This window comes from Festucalex cinctus, chromosome 2 (genome assembly GCF_051991245.1).
Source record: "Festucalex cinctus isolate MCC-2025b chromosome 2, RoL_Fcin_1.0, whole genome shotgun sequence".
Lineage (NCBI taxonomy): Eukaryota > Metazoa > Chordata > Actinopteri > Syngnathiformes > Syngnathidae > Festucalex > Festucalex cinctus.
In genome coordinates, this window is record NC_135412.1 from 28,804,485 (window position 1) to 28,820,974 (window position 16,490).

Consider the following 16,490-nt stretch of genomic DNA (forward strand, 5'->3'; position numbering starts at 1 on the left):
TTGACCCAGAGCAAAGACTTTTTAATGACTTGTGGTCAAACATTTCAGCCATCATCTGACGTCACAAGTTTTGTTTTTGTTTTTTTATTTGCTCAACATCATTTCTATAAGAACCAGACAGGAAGGCTCATGTCCGCTTGTCGGCAGCTTCAAGGATGGTGGTGGAGCAACTTTTTGCCTCCTGTAACAATGCCGACACTCTGGAGTGAGTCTGCAAGACAGGATGAGAAGTCAGGTGACTTGATGACCATTTCGTAATTTCTAAGTAGGCTCCAACGTACTTTGAGGTTGTGGAAAAGTAAACATGGTTACCACTGAATTGCACTGAAAAATTGACAGATATACTGATATAAGGTTTTTTTTTCTCCAGTTATGGTAGTAAGTACTAGCGTCTCAACAGTTCTCAATTTCCCTTGTCCGTTCTTACATCCTTGTGATCTCATGAAACGTCATCAGTCACGGTTACTGTCCAAATTGAAAGTACAAGTCAACCAAGACCTCACGGATGTTGGTCTTATCAACTAGCTTAAACCAAGGATGTATCCGTTGCATACTTGTGAAGGCTTGGAGAGGAAAGTATCCCAAGATACATTTTGTGCTGCTATCACGGAAATACATGAGAGTCTATAGGGGGGGAGTTAAGTACACAACCATTCCAATTTACAAAGGGACTGATATTCTTGTGAAGAACATTCTTGCATACATTATAGTTCTTCATATTGAGAAACAGCCATAGGGGCAGGGCTATAGGAAGTTAAGTCATTTACTCCCAAAGACGTATAAATATGTTCTATTTTAAATATTACCAAAGACGTATTTCTACGTTTTTTTTTTTTTTTTTTTTATGCTAGAGCATACAGAAGGCTTTGATGCAGCCTCTGAACTGCAGAGAACTGTTGAAGCAATGGTAGTTATTACAAAAACGGCCAGCAGGTGGCAGCAGAGTATAAGAGATCAACTAGGGCCATGTTGCAACAAGGTCTTTTCCCCACTGTTTAAAACAGATTTGTGAATAACAATGAAAATGAGCTATATTCTGATGCTAATTGCTGCAAAACGTAAACAGATAGAAATGTACTTTTTCCGTGATGAAAGAAGAGGCTCTAATCTTTCTTTTGGTAGGTTCCATGTTTTTATAGGAATAGAACCCAATATTCTGTAGGCCTTGCAAAATCAGTCAAAATCCAGTAGCTAAGGGGGTTGCTTTAGGGAAAATGAGAACTTTACCACACATAACATCTTTTTGACTGTCACCTCACACATTCAAATTACAGTGGTAAAGAAGAGGGCTACAATTATAGAACGGTCCATCTCCTGCCAGGCAGATGCACGTGTGAGTTGAAAAGGTTGTAAGAAGCTCATTCTATTGGCACATGGAAGCCTACCTCCATCTTGAAACTGTCATCAGTGATGTCTTGAAGGTTGATGATGACGTTGTAGTAAGCCCCGAAAACTGCCGTCTCCAACGCTTTTACTGCAACCTGAAAGCCACAGAGATAATACTCAGACCCAGGTATTTTTTTTTTATGTCTTTTATAGTTTTATATTAGGGATAGACCGATAATCGGCTGGGACGATTATCGGCATCGATATTAAGCATTTTGACGAATATCGGCATCGGCCATTTTGAAGAATCATATGGCCGATAATAGATCCATTTAAAAAAAACAAACAAAAAAAAACAAAAAAAACTTAACTTCAAGGAACTAATTTAAATGTATTTTTTTTTTTTTTCAATTTAAATTTTCAGAGACGCTGCTGACCCTGGGAACTCTCAGCACCATCTGTTTTTGTTTGAAATTAAAACTAAGATAATTTAAAAAATAAATAAAATACTTCAAATATATTGAAATACTTTGTTTAGTGTAAAAAACAATTGTTTGTTTTTATTTAACTTTTGAAAACATGCCACTGCACCTGGGAGATCCTGGGACTTGTTAGATTTTAAAAACAAAGATGTCTATTGACTAAGATTTAAAAAAAAAAATTAAAAAAATCCAATATTTTACTAACCCTAAAAGTTGCTCAATAAGTATATACTTTAAAATAAAAAAAAAGAACTGAAGTTTGCATTTTTTCCAAATTTTGATGCCAATATTTTCCCTTTTTAGTGAAAATTAATATCGGCTCCAAATATCGGTTATCGGCGTCATTGACTACTAATAATCGGCATCGGTATCAGCCCTGAAAAAACCATATCGGTCTATCTCTATTTTATATGACTTGACAATCTATCTATCTATCTATCTATCTATCTATCTATCTATCTATACCCAATCCATCCATCCATCCGTCATCATCCATCATCCAAAATCCATCCATCCATCATCCTTCTATCTATCGATCCATCCATCTGTCATCCATCCATCCACCCAAAATCCATCCATCCATCATCCTTCCATCCATCGATCCATCCATCCATCCATCCATCATCCATCCATCCACCCATCCACCCATCCACCCAATCCATCCATCCATCCATCCATCCATCCATCCATCCATCCATCCATCCATCCAATCCCTTCCATCCAATCCCTTCCATCCATCAATCCATCCATCCATCCATTCCATCCCATCCACCCAATCCATCCATCCATCCATCCATCCATCCATCCCAAATCCATCCATCCAATCCCTTCCATCCATCAATCCATCAATCCATCCATTCCATCCCATCCATCCATCCATCCATCCATCCCAAATCCATCCATCCAATCCCTTCCATCCATCAATCTATCAATCCATCCATCCATCCATCCAATCCACCCAATCCACCCAATCCATCCATCCATCCAATCCACCCATCCATCCAATCATCCATCCATCCATCCATCCATCCATCCATCCATCCATCCATCCATTCCATCCCATCCACCCATCCATCCATCCATCCATCCCAAATCCATCCATCCATCAATCCATCAATCCATCCATCCATCCATCCATCCATCCAATCCACCCAATCCACCCAATCCATCCATCCATCCATCCATCCATCCATCCATCCATCCATCCATCCATCCATTCCATCCCATCCACCCATCAATCCATCCCAAATCCATCCATCCAATCCTTTCATCCATCAATCCATCAATCCATCAATCCATCCATCCAATCCACCCAATCCACCCAATCCATCCATCCATCCATCCATCCATCCATCCAATCCATCCATCCATCCATCCATCCATCCATCCATCCATCCATCCATCCCTCCATCCATCCATCCATCTCCATTTCTCCTCTGGATATTCCCCACCTGAATATCGGATTTGCAGCTGATGTTCCCATATAAGACAAGTTCTTGAAGTGATGGCCAGAGGGTGCTGACCCTCTCAGCCAGAGCCAACGGGACACCGACTGCTTGTTTCAGGCCCTCCTGCAAGGCTACCTCACGCCTGTCAGGACACAACACCATCCAAATGAAATCTTTCCATGCTGCTCCAAGACAAACTTGTGTTTGTTTGTACCTCTTTATTTCTTCCTTAGAATTTTTTGGCATCTTCAACGCTGTCTAGATTGAAAACAGTGTTGATATGAATCACAAAACCATAGAATGCTGAAAGAGCACTAAATTGTGAAAATCAGAAACAGAAAGTGAGACCATGTAGCTGTTGAAGGCAGACGAGTCAGTATCCACCATGTCCAGCAGCTCGTTCATGGCGTGATGGAACGGAGGAATCAGTTTCCTCATCACGCCGTCCACAGCCTCAAACTGCCTCTTGCCGTATGTCATCTGGCCCACCATGGCACCCAGTGCTGCTCCCTGCAGCACAAAAACTGTCAACACGATGACGAGCTGTAGCGAGGTGACAATTTATCGTTATATGCAAAGTTACCAGAGCAGCCACGGCGGCAGAGACCGAGCCTCCGCCAGGGGCAGCCGTCCGAGCACCAACGCTGCGAACAAACTGCTGCAAGGAAAGAGACGCCAGGCGGCCGCCGTCCTGTGACCTCACCATGTACCTGTTGGTGGTTGGAAGTAACAAATGCTTCATTTAAACATTCTAATTTCCTCAATCGATTCAATTTTGATTCAAAACAGTTCAGTTCAATTTGATTTTTTTCCGATTCGATTCCCTTCAATTCAATCTGATATTGATTATGGCACATCAATTATTCTCAAATGTCAAGGACATGACAAAAACTCCACAAATATGCAATGTAGTGCTACCAAAGTTAAAGCGTTAACTAATTAATTAATCAGAAAAAATGATTGCATTAATCATGTATTAATACAGCTTAATCATACTATTAAATTTTGACGGTTGATGAAACCTTAGCTGACAGTGGATGGTTACGTTAAAGGTTGTGTTTGAGCAATAAACATAACTACATGAATTAAAGTACTGCTCAAATTATTTAGTTTATTAATGAAAGTAACACGTGTTCAAGTGTTACACAAACATTGATATAAGTAAGGATGATGAAAATATTTTCATAATTCTAATTCAATAATTGCAAATCTAAATTAAAAAGATTCTGAATTCTCTTGAAGTGCAATAAGTCAGGTTTTTCATAAATGTAAGAAAATACTTTTGAATTTACGTGAACAGTAGAGTTCAAGTAAAGAGTAAGATACAAAAAAATGGTCTTTAAAATTCTATTTTCTTGAGAAGTTATGGTAAAAATAGATATATAAAATAACTGATTCATGGTTTTATGAATCGATATCGGGTTTAAGAAGATAAATCAATTCGATATTGATTATTCGATTTTTAAAACCCGACCCTAACTTCATTACTGTGCTTAAAGGGATACTCTACTCATTGAGCCATTTTCAGCAGTAATAAGTGAATATTTTGTCTAGAATTAATGTGGTAACATTATTTTTCATGTACAATTAATAACTTTAAAAAGTATTTTTTCTACTTGCTGTCAACTGCTGATGACATCACCTGTGCTGAGGAAGTAGGTAACGAGTCTCGATCAATCATGGCTCTGTAGTGTGTTGAGAGGTCTGGATCCCAAAGGCGCAGACACAAATAAGATTTTCTCTCTTTATTCATGAAGAAGGCAGGACACACACACACACTTCTCAGACTGCTACTACAGACAGTGAATCGATCTGATTGGTTGTGGCTAAGTAAAGGAACAGTAAAGGACTAAAGATCGACATCACATAGGTTTTAACATCACCAAACTGCCACGTAGCAAAAAGCCAGTTGAAACTGGATCTGTTACATCAGTACCAAAACAGACACATAACAGGTCATGAACTCTGGCGCATTCGCGACCCAGACCATGACAGGCTCATTTTACTGACCAAACCCAGAAAACGGGTGGGCCATGATTGGCCGTTACCTACTTCCTCAGCACAGGTGATGTCATCAGCAGTTGACAGCAAGTAGAAAAATTACTTTTTAAAGGTACTAATTGTACATGAAAAATAATGAAGTTATCAAATTCATTCTGGACAAAATATTAATTTTTCACTGCTGAAAATTGTTCAATGAGACAAGTATCCCTTTAAAGTCAGAAATTTGTTTTTAAATACATGACACATGTTTGAAAATGCAGTAGTAGTTGGAGAGATCTACAGAAGCATTAAACTGTTTCTTTATGTTTTCAGGCAGTTAGCTAGCTAGCTTAGCCTATACACACTGAAAATGCATTTTCCCTACGGACAGTCCATCGGTGTTGTCACTTTAGAGCACCTTGCTGCTCCGACCCAGTGGGATGTATTTCAAAATCTATGGCTATAAGATATGCTAGCTAGCACCTATGGCCCGATATTTATGTTTTTGCACCACAAGAAGGATGCTAGATTAAGTTGTATCTATATTTTTCCAGGTAATAAAAATGGTATGTGTTATGTGGTGTTTTCCCTTTACAGGGACTTTAAAAGAATTGTGTAATGGTGGCGGCTCTGAAAATGATGTTTTCTTGTGCTAGCCTAAAATTCACAAGCAAATGGAGTAAAACAAAAATACAAAATCTCCATCTTATCTGAAAACAACAACAACAACATACCAATGTCCATAACAGGTAAAGTGTTTTTTTGGTTGTTGTTGTTGTTGTTGTTGTTTATTCACTAATTGAGCATTTTTTGTAAGTCAGTTCTTTAGCAAAGCAATCGGAACACATTCTTTTAATTGCATGAGAAGACTTCCTTTTCAGTACAGCACTATGTAAGTCAATAAAAGAGCAAAACTATTTTGTATGCAAGGAAGTTGTTTACATTGTGCTAAATTATCAAAATGTGGTGTACATTCGACAGTAAAAAAATCATTATAACATTAACCTTTTGTGCAAAGTTTGCCAAACAAATTATGAGAGTGACTGTAACAAACAGTAACTTTTTTTTTTTTTTTTAACTTAAGTATTGGAGTCTTATAGTATCACACATCACACACTTTAGACTTTGAGAGGAGTTGCAACTCACTCAATGATTCGCTCCTTCGCTTTGAACGGACCCAGTGAGTCGAGGCCCAGCTTGCTGATCACCTGACCACAAACGCAAGGCTTAAAAGGTTAGAACCCCGAAGGGCCACGTAACAGAACTCTTGAGGTGGAGCTTTCCTCACCAGCCGCACTTTATGCTCCTCTTCCACGATGAAGAGTTCTTCCCTGGCAATGTAGAAGTCTGCAGCATCCAGAAGAGCTTTCAGAGGGATCAAACCGACAATCTGAGAGCCGACGATGGGCAGCTTCAGATCCTGAGGGCGTATGAACATTGTCAGTAGAAAGCACTACAGCATACATTCCTCGTTTGGCTACATAGTAAAGTTCTGAAGAGGCCGAGTCTACCTATTCTCTCTCTCAGTGTAAACATCTGAACGCCACTCTTTGTAACTTCTTACCTCTGCATCCTTGCAGATCTCCTCATAGACACAGTGAAGGGGCGTGAGCTCAAAATCCAAAATGTTGGTGGACACCTGAGCGATACTGGCCTCATCCAAGTACCAGCCGATGGCTTGAACCTTTTTCAGCAACCCCGGCTGCGATGTAGCCAAACACACATCTAGTCACTGTGCGTTCATGGAAAATGACTTTGGACATGTTCAGCGACCACTATGAAGTTAAATATTCCCAACATGCACCTGGTCTTTTCCTCGGCCCTGCTCCCTTATGTCCAAAGCGATGCGATGTGCCTGTTCCTTAGTACCAATCACGTTTACATTGTAGGCGATGAGGAACTTACGAGCGCCTGTCACCGTGGCACCCCATGATGCGACAAAGGTGGCGGGGCCAAAGTCTGGAGCCCACTCTTTATGTTTCAGCTGGATGGCAAAGCATACAAAAAGGACAATTAAGTTTTGTAACTTCGAACAGATTAAATTGGAAGTCAATTAAACATTTCTTGACAATGTTATATATGGCCTCACTAGAATAAACATGACATTCTGATTAAATATGACATTTTTGGAATATGAGTTTTGAAGCAGGGGGCGGCCATTTTTCCACTTGCTGTTGACTGAAGATGACATCAATGTTGCTCAGGGCTCATGCTGCCTTCATGTGGCATCAAAATTATGGTAAATACCACATGTCGAGTAGAAAATTGCACGTGAACGCTTGTTCATGCTGTATTTTCCATTGGACAACTGGGAATTTATTTTGATACCCGAGTTTTACAAACCTGTCAAGTTTCAACATGGCAGTGAATGCCGAAGGATTCGTGAATAGCAACAAATAGTAACACTTAAAAAGGGAGTTGTCATCCGCTAGCAGTTTGTTTTAGAATCTAAACAATTACATATTGTACATAAATCAATGTCCTGTCCTTTAAAATTCATTATTTCCCGTAATTGTTCGGTTTTACGAGCAAAGAGTACATCAGCTGCCATGTGTATTTTTTTCCGACAACAAAAAAAACCCACATGAACAGAACTCGGTCGTAATTACGAGTGTCCAAGTGGTAAGGTCCATCTTTCCCATAGCACATGGAAGCAGGGTCAGGCAACAACCAATCACAGCTCACCTGTTTTCTGAAGCTGCACTGTGATAACAACATTGATATCATTTTTAGTCAACAGCAAGTGGCAAAATGGCCACCCCCTGAGATGGATAAAAACGACTGGATTTTGCTGCTTAACTCATATTCCACTCACACAATATTATACAGAATAACATGTTTAGAGTAGTGGGGCTGCATAGTACATATTATTGTCATTTGTTGTTGTTGTTGTGTGTATGGGGGGTTGACTTCCCCTTTAAAATGGAGAGGATCATAAAGCATCAACACTATGCACCTACCATGTACACAATCGCCCATGGTACATAAACAACTGTATTGAGTAGTTACATGATTCAACAAATAATAATAAACTTCACATGAGGCTCATTAGCTAGTATACTCTAGTCTAGTGGTCCTCAACCCTGGTCCTCGGACCGGTATCCAACCTTATTTTCCATGTCTCAAACAGCCAACACAGGTGGGAATCGTTATCAGGCTTCTCCAGAGCTTGCTGATTAGCTGATGATATGTAGCACCTGTGTTGGCTGTGGGAGACATGGAAAACATGGTGGATACCGATCCCCGAGGACCACGTTTCGGGACCACTGCTCTAGTCTAACTAGCATGATGGTACAACCTGACAGGATAGCACATGGGCAAACAAACATTCACACTAATAACAATCTTCACTTGCACACCTGTTGATCTCTGATGAAAGTGGTTGTAAATCATTAATCTATAACCACCCACAATGTTGTGCGCAGCAGGCGTCTAATTAGTTTCAAGGTCTTACCTTGTCTGCTAAAGCTTCGTACTCGCCGGCTCTCACAGACGGAAGACTGCGCCGCGCCTCGCTTCGTGCTGCTTCGCCGTAAAGGAACACTGAAGAAACAAAGTGTGTTCATTTTTTTTTAATTTTTTTTTTATTCAGACTCATGTTGAATTTTCTTTTCAAAACAAAGTGGTGTCCCACCTGGCACATGCAGCATATCCGCCAGTTTCTGTCCAAAGACATTGGCGCAGCGGACGCAGTCCTCCATAGTGACGTTCTGGACAGGGATGAAAGGACAGACGTCCAGCGCTCCCATACGAGGGTGCTCACCTGCACGTGTGCACACATTTCTGACTGTAACTCACGCCTCTCTAGTATGGATCAAAACTTTATCTCTTGCCTCCTGTTGGTTCAGAACATAGCAGCATCAATACAATAGCTTCGTTTGTTTTATAACTGATTTGAAGATTTCACTGATGACTTCCTAAGCACATATATGGCTTGTCTCCAAGCTAAATAAGCTAACTTTTATACAGTACACAGTAAACTATTGTTTATAAGATGTATTCTATGTAAATAAAGTTATCATAAATATTTACACAGGCAAGTGATGCCCACTCACAATGTGGGCTTACCCGAGTGGCGACTCATATCAATGAGGCTGAATGCCTGACGGGCGGCATTCAGCGCTCCTTCCACCACGGCTTCAGGAGAGCCCACGAACGTGTAAACGGTCCGGTTGGTGGAGGCTCCGGGGTCGACATCCAGCAAGGTACATCCGGGTGTGCTGCTAATGGCCGCCGAGATGGCGTCAATGACCTGAAAGTTGGCAACGGAGACACAATCCATTTATTTTATTTTTTTTATTAATATCGCTCAAACTAGATAGTTTCAAACTTTTTTGATTTATGGACCCCTTACTGAGGAGAATTGTTTTGATGGACCTCCTCATAATCCTAACATCAATCAAACATAACTGTGCATATTCAATTGCCATATAGGATTTAAAAAGTTTGATATTTTCCAGAAAAAAAGGTTGTAATGTTATGGTAAATAAATATATATTTTTAGATAAACAATGGAATGCAATGGAAGATTTTTTTTTTTCACAAGAACAAAAATATATTTTGATAGAATGAAGAGTGGTAAACTATTAAAACAAAATTCAACTAGGGATAGAAATTATACATTTAAAAAATTCAAATGCATTCTCCCCTCTTACAACTTTTATTGTAGAAAAGGAGTATTTATTCTCGACAGGTCATTGTCATTCGCATGCAGGACTTTTTTCCGTGCCTTACTTGCTCACCTTTCGCCTACGCACATTAATTAACTAGTAAGTAGGAGACGCAGCACAGAGAGCAGAGCAACCCAACTGGTGCACAGTGTGTGTGTGCGTGTGTGTGTGTGTGTGTGGGGGGGGGGGGGGGGGGGCGGGGGGGGGTCGGGGGTCCCACTTATTGTCAGGAGTGGTGGACCTTGGGCCACTAGTTTGCAGAAATTTGAATCAGGTGAACGCTGATGTAACAGCCAATCTAAAATCACACATGAGCTTTCACAACAAAAACAAACATTTAAAAGTATCCAGTTACCTGCTGCCAAATCACACTAACACAGCATATTTGACATGTTTTACAATAATACTTTTAGAATTTCATATGTACTTGTAGCTAAAAAGTAAAGCATGGAGAGCCTCTGCGACTGAAACACACGTTTATTTGTCACTCATTTCCTCTCTTTGAGTTACATCTAGAGCACAGGGCAATTTGCTTCATCCTTGAAAATTGCTGTTGTTTTTGCTTCATGAAGAAAAATAATACATGCTGTGCCCAAATTTGTAGGCTGCGCCCTCCTGTCGCCCACATGACGTAACTTGAGGTGCCACTCGATTACACAAATCCACGCAGCCTTTGAATCCGGTTTCCATGGAGACTGCCCTTCTCCTGTCTTCTACACTTTAAACATGGAGGCACCCAAATGTAGCCTGTGTTCGTGCTCGGCGGAGTTTACTTGTAATTGTAAGTACACGTTTTTGTATTTAATCTTTAAACATCACTTATAACATAGGACACGAAGGGTATATGCCAGCCTACGAATTTGGACGCAGCTAAAGTAGTGTATGTGGCAACTCAAGACATTTCCCAAATAACACAGCAACGACAGAATGAGATTGGCAAAGATGAACTCAGACTGTGAGGAACGAATAGAAAGAAACAACCAATTGGACATCAGACAATTCCACAACAACTAAAAAAGGACTGACCTCTTGATTTTTGCCCTCTGAGAAGTTGGGGACACATTCAACCAGCTCGGCTGCCATAATGTCTTCACGCTGACCTCTGTCCAGAACTGGCCTGATACCTCTGTTCCCTCCTGAGACACAAACACACACACACCCCGACACACACGCTCTCGGCTGAATCATTAACAGTAGGTCATCACAAATGTTGGGTACACAGCAGAAAGCGCCATTGCAGGCCTAGTAGATGCAGACAGAGCTAAAAGTTCAATCAATTGGCTGAATGTCTGATCAAAGTTCATTCAGCTCCTCGCAATAAGTAACTTTAACTTGACAAACATCTCTGTGATTCTTCAGCAGGAGCCAAGAAGCAAAGATCACATGGGCATGCGCTCGTGTTTATTTCTGACAGACTGGAATCTTCAAAAAGAAACATCATTTTAGGGAGGTAAAAAGTCATGTTATCCCAAGATCCCCTTTGGTTGAACATAAACTAGAAATCTTTTAATTGAGAAGACAACAATCTTCTCAATATCTATGTTACAGGTTACAGTTGATGATAATTATTGAATGTGTGCTAGTGTGTGACACACAATCTCCTTCACCTTCAGTGAATGTGATCAGTTTACCGTTGAGCAATTAACCAACATACACTAGAACTGTCATTGTCCTACACAAGCACATACATGGAGAACATACAAACGCTACACAGCAAGGGGGGAAATAAATGCCAGAAAAAGCCTGTATTTCGGCTGAAGTTGTGTGTGGGTTTTTCATTGCATTGTTGGGGCTTTGCATCAAAAGAACCACGAACTGCGCACTTCTTAATCAGAGTACTACAGCGCACTACAGATTGCCATTCTCAAATCTTTTGAGATATTTTCCTAATTTATAGAGGTTAACTACCTTTTCTCGCACGTCCTTTGACAGTTCTTTTACTTTCCCCATGGCCCAGTATCCTGTAAAGTCAGTGCAGCCCTGGATGACATGTGCAGAGGCTTAGAAACTCATTGAGTGTTTATACTTTTTCACCAACTAGTATGGCAGATAAAATGTTTGCATGTAATCTTGAGCAAATATTTTAACATTAGTTTTAATCTGCAACCTTGTAATGGTAAATAAAGTATTTCCAAAATTAAATTAGCCTTCACTTAAAATTTTTATTTAATTGTAAAATATTTATTCAGCAATATACGTTTTAAATACAGTAGGCCTACATGTCTCTGTGAGAGTGTTTAACGAAACACAACAAAATATATGACCAATTAAATTTCTCCTACATATATTTTTAATTTTTCATAAAGTGTGCCATTGATGATTTGATGGGGTTTTGAAGGTTGATTTCAGTTTTCCCCGCTTCTTAAAAATATATACTTGACATTTAACAGACTGTTGATGCCCACCGTCACGTTTCAACGTCAGTGACGTGAATAAAGTTTACGTAAATTACGCACGTTGTTTACGTAATATGTGTAGCTGAATTTGTGGACGACCAAAAATGCTGCTGAAGATGTTTGGGAATTAAGTTAGCACCTTTCATGTGCTGAAATGACAAAAGTGTACGTCATTCGACTTGGGAACGTTGTTCGCGAACAGCTCACTGAGCTGTACCGGGCTAACTAGCTAGCGGCTAATCGGTTGGCTAACAAGCTCTAGGTGTAGCTAGCGAGCTAGCTTGGAGTTACCAGCAGCATACAGTAGGTTGGTCGTATTTTATAAAGTTCACCGCGACAGCCGGCTAGTTCCTTTTGACGACACGCTTATGGAAGAACTGATCTTTTAGATGGGGAAATACGGGCAGTCATTCGGCAATGCATTTGACAACGTTTTGGTGGATTCCTACGAAGAATGCTGATACATTTTAAACTAATCCGGGCAATTACTTCTATCAGTGTATTTTTTGCCTTTTATTTTGTGAAGGACGTTTTGTAAATATTATTTTGGTCTACGTTAAGTACGGACACGAAACGGTACAATATAAAATAGCAACAATTTCCAACAAAGATAAAGGGAATACTGTATATTCAAATGTGTTTTTCTTTAGAATCCACAAGAAGACGCCGATAGAAGCATCTGACTCCACCTTCCAACGTTGGCACTCACCGCAGAGTTCCGCGGTTAACTTCAAGGTGATCTGTGATGAATGGTTTTGAATGCATTCGTCGCCTCAGAGTTGGCACCTGAGAGATTACTGTTTTTTTTTTTTTAAACTTTGTGTTCGATCAGAAATCTGGGCGCGGGTGGAGTCATGGCAGCCTCCGTCATCAGAGGTCAGGAGATCGCCTCCTCCAGATATGATAATGCATGTTAATAGATGACTTGGCTTAATGTGTTTATTTTCTGTTTGTGACAGTGAGCATGGGAAGCTGTCTTTTAGAGGCGTTGTCAAAAAGCTGATAGGACTGGAAAGCTCGCCCACAGCAGCAGCAGGGGCTAGCAACAGCCAATCACAGCCGTCAACGGAATCTCCTCGGGGAGACTCTCACAGGTGAGTTTGCTTGTAGTAGTAGTAGTGTGTGCAGCCAGTCCTCACGTATTTGCTTCAGAATTCACGAATTTGTGGTTCTTGTCCTTATAAAATTCAAAAAGACGGCTGAGCCTATTATTGGTGCCGATATTCAGCATTTTGACAAATATCGACATCGGTTTTTGAAGAATCACATGGCTAGTAGATCAGTTTAAAACCTTGTTAACGTCAGGAAACTACTTATTTAAGTTTTCAGTTAACTTTATTAAGAAATACTGCTGACTAACAGGGGACTCGCTGCACCAAATTGCAAGGGGGGGGAACTTCCCAATTTTTTGAAAATCGTAAGTTTAAAATCTTAGAGAACATATTGCTTGAAAATTTGGATTTCATATTTAATAATTAATTAATTTTTTTATTAGTTTTACACCAATATTTTCTCTTTTAGTGAAAAATGAATATTGGCCTCCTTGACATTGGTATCAGCCCTGATAATATAATATGCAGTACTACTAACAACAAGAAGTGTCTACTAACTTTGTGGGATTTTCCTAAAAAACAGAATGAATGAGCAAGGCCTATAAAATTCTTCATAACAAATAAATTGCTATATAAGTAGATATTTTTAATTAAAACTTGTTTACCGTATTTTTCGGATTATAAGTCGCAGTTTTTTTCATAGTTTGGCCGGGGGTGTGACTTATACTCTGGTGCGACTTATGTGTGAAATTAACACATTATTATATCATTTCACATGTTATTTTCACACTAAACCGCAAGAGGGCGCTCTAGGCCTGTGTTGTTAAGTTCAACATTGCCGGTAGAAGAGCATCGTCTACCTCCCGAGTTGGGGGAGTTGTTTAAAAGTGACGCCGAGGATGAAGATTTCATTGGATTTAGTGATTTGGAGTGAAACTGATAGTTTGGTAAACTTGTTAGCATGTTCTTTATGCTAGAGTTATATGAATAACTTGTAGTGATGGGAAGATAATTCACCCACGGAACGTTGGGACGAAGGGAGAGTCCGGGTGGGAAGGTTTTGTTATGTGGAAAAGGGGAGTTAGCCTGTTAGCTTCTAGCTGAGTGGGGAGTTGCTGATAAGACCTCAGAAGCTGATGTCAATAAAACACGAGCTTCCGAGCTTCAACACTCCGCCTCCGACTCCCGTCACTGCTCGCTACAAACTCTTAATATGTTACGTCGTTACTGACATTACCAGGCATGTCAGTCATGTAACGTTAGTATACCGTACACTTATTCAGCCTGTTGTTCTCTCTTTTATTTTTATTTTAAATTGCCTTTCAAGATGACATGTATGTTTTTGGTGTTGGATTTTACCAAATAAATTTCCCCCAAAAATGCGACTTATACTCCAGTGCGACTTATATATGTTTTTTCCTTCTTAATTGTGCATTTTTTGGCTGGTTCGGTTTATAATCCGGAGCGACGTATAATCCGAAAAATACGGTAGTAGGAGCTCATTTTTCATTGTTTATTTTTAACAGTATTGTGACCTTTTTTATATCGCCACATATCGTAATAATTAAAGTATCGCAGCCTTCATACTGTGATAATATCGTATCGTGATGTTTAGATATCGTTATGCGATGTCCCTAGTATATACAGTCATTTATGCAGACTGACGGTACTTGTACATTAATTAAATATTAAATAATAAGAAATTGAAATAATTAACACTATTTTAGAATTGGAAATTACACAGCAGATTTCTGCCTAGAAATGTGTTGGCAGAAGCAAAGCACATTGCGCCTAACTTTCCAATACAAGATCATCAGTGAGTTGAATCAGCACCTCACACACTCATCTTTACAGGCAAAAAAAAGTATAGATGATGATAAACTATTTGAGGTAAACTATTCAAAGATAAATCAAGAAATTAGGAGCGACTTGGAGAGATGGCCAAATATAGTTCTGGATATGAGTTCAAGGATAAAAGTGGTTAAGACAAATATCTTACCAAAGCTGTTATACTTATTTCAGTCTCTACAGGTGCGGATTCCCAAAAAACAATTTTTGGAGTGGGACAGGTGGATATCCAGGTTCATTTGGGGAGGGAAGAAACCCAGAATAAGATAGAAAACTCTGCAGCTTCACAAAGAGAGAGGGGGCTTGGCCATACCAAGCCTCCAAGAATATTTCTACGCGGCACAAATTAGACCCTTGATATACTCGTGTAAAGAGGTTTATGTTGCAAAATGGAAAAATATAGAATTGGGGAAGGCAAACACCGAGGTACGGAATTTAATAGCACACAAGGGTTTACTAAAAAAATTAAGTAATCAACTGGGTAGGGTAATCAAAACTACAATGGAAATATGGAACATGGTTGTGGAAAGATATGAGTTAGAAAGGGAAGTGAAGGCTTGATGTCATGTCAGAGGCTTTCATCCCTTTACATCAAGGAAAAATGGGAAAATGAGCTAAAACAGCCAATAACTGAGGAAGAGTGGTGGAGTATTTGTAAAACACAGTGCACATCCACTAACTCCAGAATATATGCAAGGTACTTGGGGTGTTTTTTTGCCTCGACAAGATGGCGTGCGCCGTTGTGTCTGGCGACTCTCTTGTCTTGGCTGTTTGTTGATGGCGCTGTGAGCTGCAGCAGCCGTCTTTGTCTTTCTTTTTGTCATGTGGCATTTCGTCTTTTGTGTGGACCCGATTTGGACTGGACTGTTCTCGGCGGTCTGGCCGTGATATTCCTCGCATGACGTGTCGGTGCCCGGCGGGTGCGCCCATTCAGCGGCATGCCTGCACTAGCACGGTTTCTGTTGGGCGAGTGTCGGGGCCATCCGACTTCCCCACCGCGCACCTGCTTGTGTCTTTTGCGCCAGGAGACAGGCAGCATTTTTCACAGCCCCTCTGCACGGAGGAGAAGTTGTCGCTGCTGGACAGTCTGCGCTTGTGAGCTGGATGGATGGCGCTTATGGAGTGGACTGTTCTTGGTGTTATGGCCATGATATTCCTCGAGGGACGGTGTCGGTGTCTGGCGGTTGCGCTCATTCAGCTGCATGCCTGCACCGGTACGGTTTCTGATGGGGGAGTGTCGGGGCCATCCGACTGCCCCACCGTGCACCTGCTTGTGTTTTTTGCG

At 40.4% G+C, this 16,490-nt stretch overlaps 2 protein-coding genes across 9 annotated transcripts in view; one reads left to right on the plus strand and one right to left on the minus strand.

The window, feature by feature from the left end:
* On the minus strand, positions 1 to 15,483 carry ftcd (formimidoyltransferase cyclodeaminase). Of its 4 annotated transcripts, none has more exons than XM_077514295.1 (15): positions 15,357 to 15,483; positions 10,936 to 11,045; positions 9,308 to 9,491; positions 8,874 to 9,002; positions 8,694 to 8,782; positions 7,044 to 7,223; positions 6,804 to 6,941; positions 6,528 to 6,659; positions 6,386 to 6,447; positions 3,840 to 3,966; positions 3,605 to 3,766; positions 3,471 to 3,514; positions 3,260 to 3,398; positions 1,386 to 1,481; positions 1 to 211 (listed from the first exon to the last, which is right to left on the minus strand). In XM_077514295.1, the coding sequence occupies exons 2-15, from the start codon at positions 10,990 to 10,992 to the stop codon at positions 128 to 130; spliced, it is 1,623 nt and encodes a 540-aa protein (XP_077370421.1). In that variant the 5' UTR covers positions 10,993 to 11,045; positions 15,357 to 15,483; the 3' UTR covers positions 1 to 127. The 4 variants fall into 4 exon arrangements, with proteins under 4 accessions (XP_077370421.1, XP_077370419.1, XP_077370420.1 ...); XM_077514293.1 differs by lacking the exon at positions 15,357 to 15,483 and adding an exon at positions 13,015 to 13,212; XM_077514294.1 differs by lacking the exon at positions 15,357 to 15,483 and adding an exon at positions 11,818 to 13,212.
* The window catches only part of LOC144014424 (sentrin-specific protease 7-like), a 20,827-nt gene continuing 14,931 nt past the window's right edge, over positions 10,595 to 16,490 (plus strand). The window contains exons 1-5 of one of the 5 annotated variants that reach the window (XM_077514286.1): positions 10,595 to 10,690; positions 11,269 to 11,359; positions 12,956 to 13,040; positions 13,138 to 13,181; positions 13,265 to 13,399. In XM_077514286.1, coding sequence (XP_077370412.1) covers positions 10,636 to 10,690; positions 11,269 to 11,359; positions 12,956 to 13,040; positions 13,138 to 13,181; positions 13,265 to 13,399 — 410 coding nt within the window. In that variant the 5' untranslated portion in view covers positions 10,595 to 10,635. Of the gene's footprint in view, positions 10,691 to 11,268; positions 11,360 to 12,302; positions 12,471 to 12,597; positions 12,613 to 12,866; positions 12,882 to 12,955; positions 13,041 to 13,137; positions 13,182 to 13,264; positions 13,400 to 16,490 lie in introns of those variants that run through there. The other 4 variants (XM_077514287.1, XM_077514289.1, XM_077514290.1 and 1 more) reach the window with 4 other exon arrangements.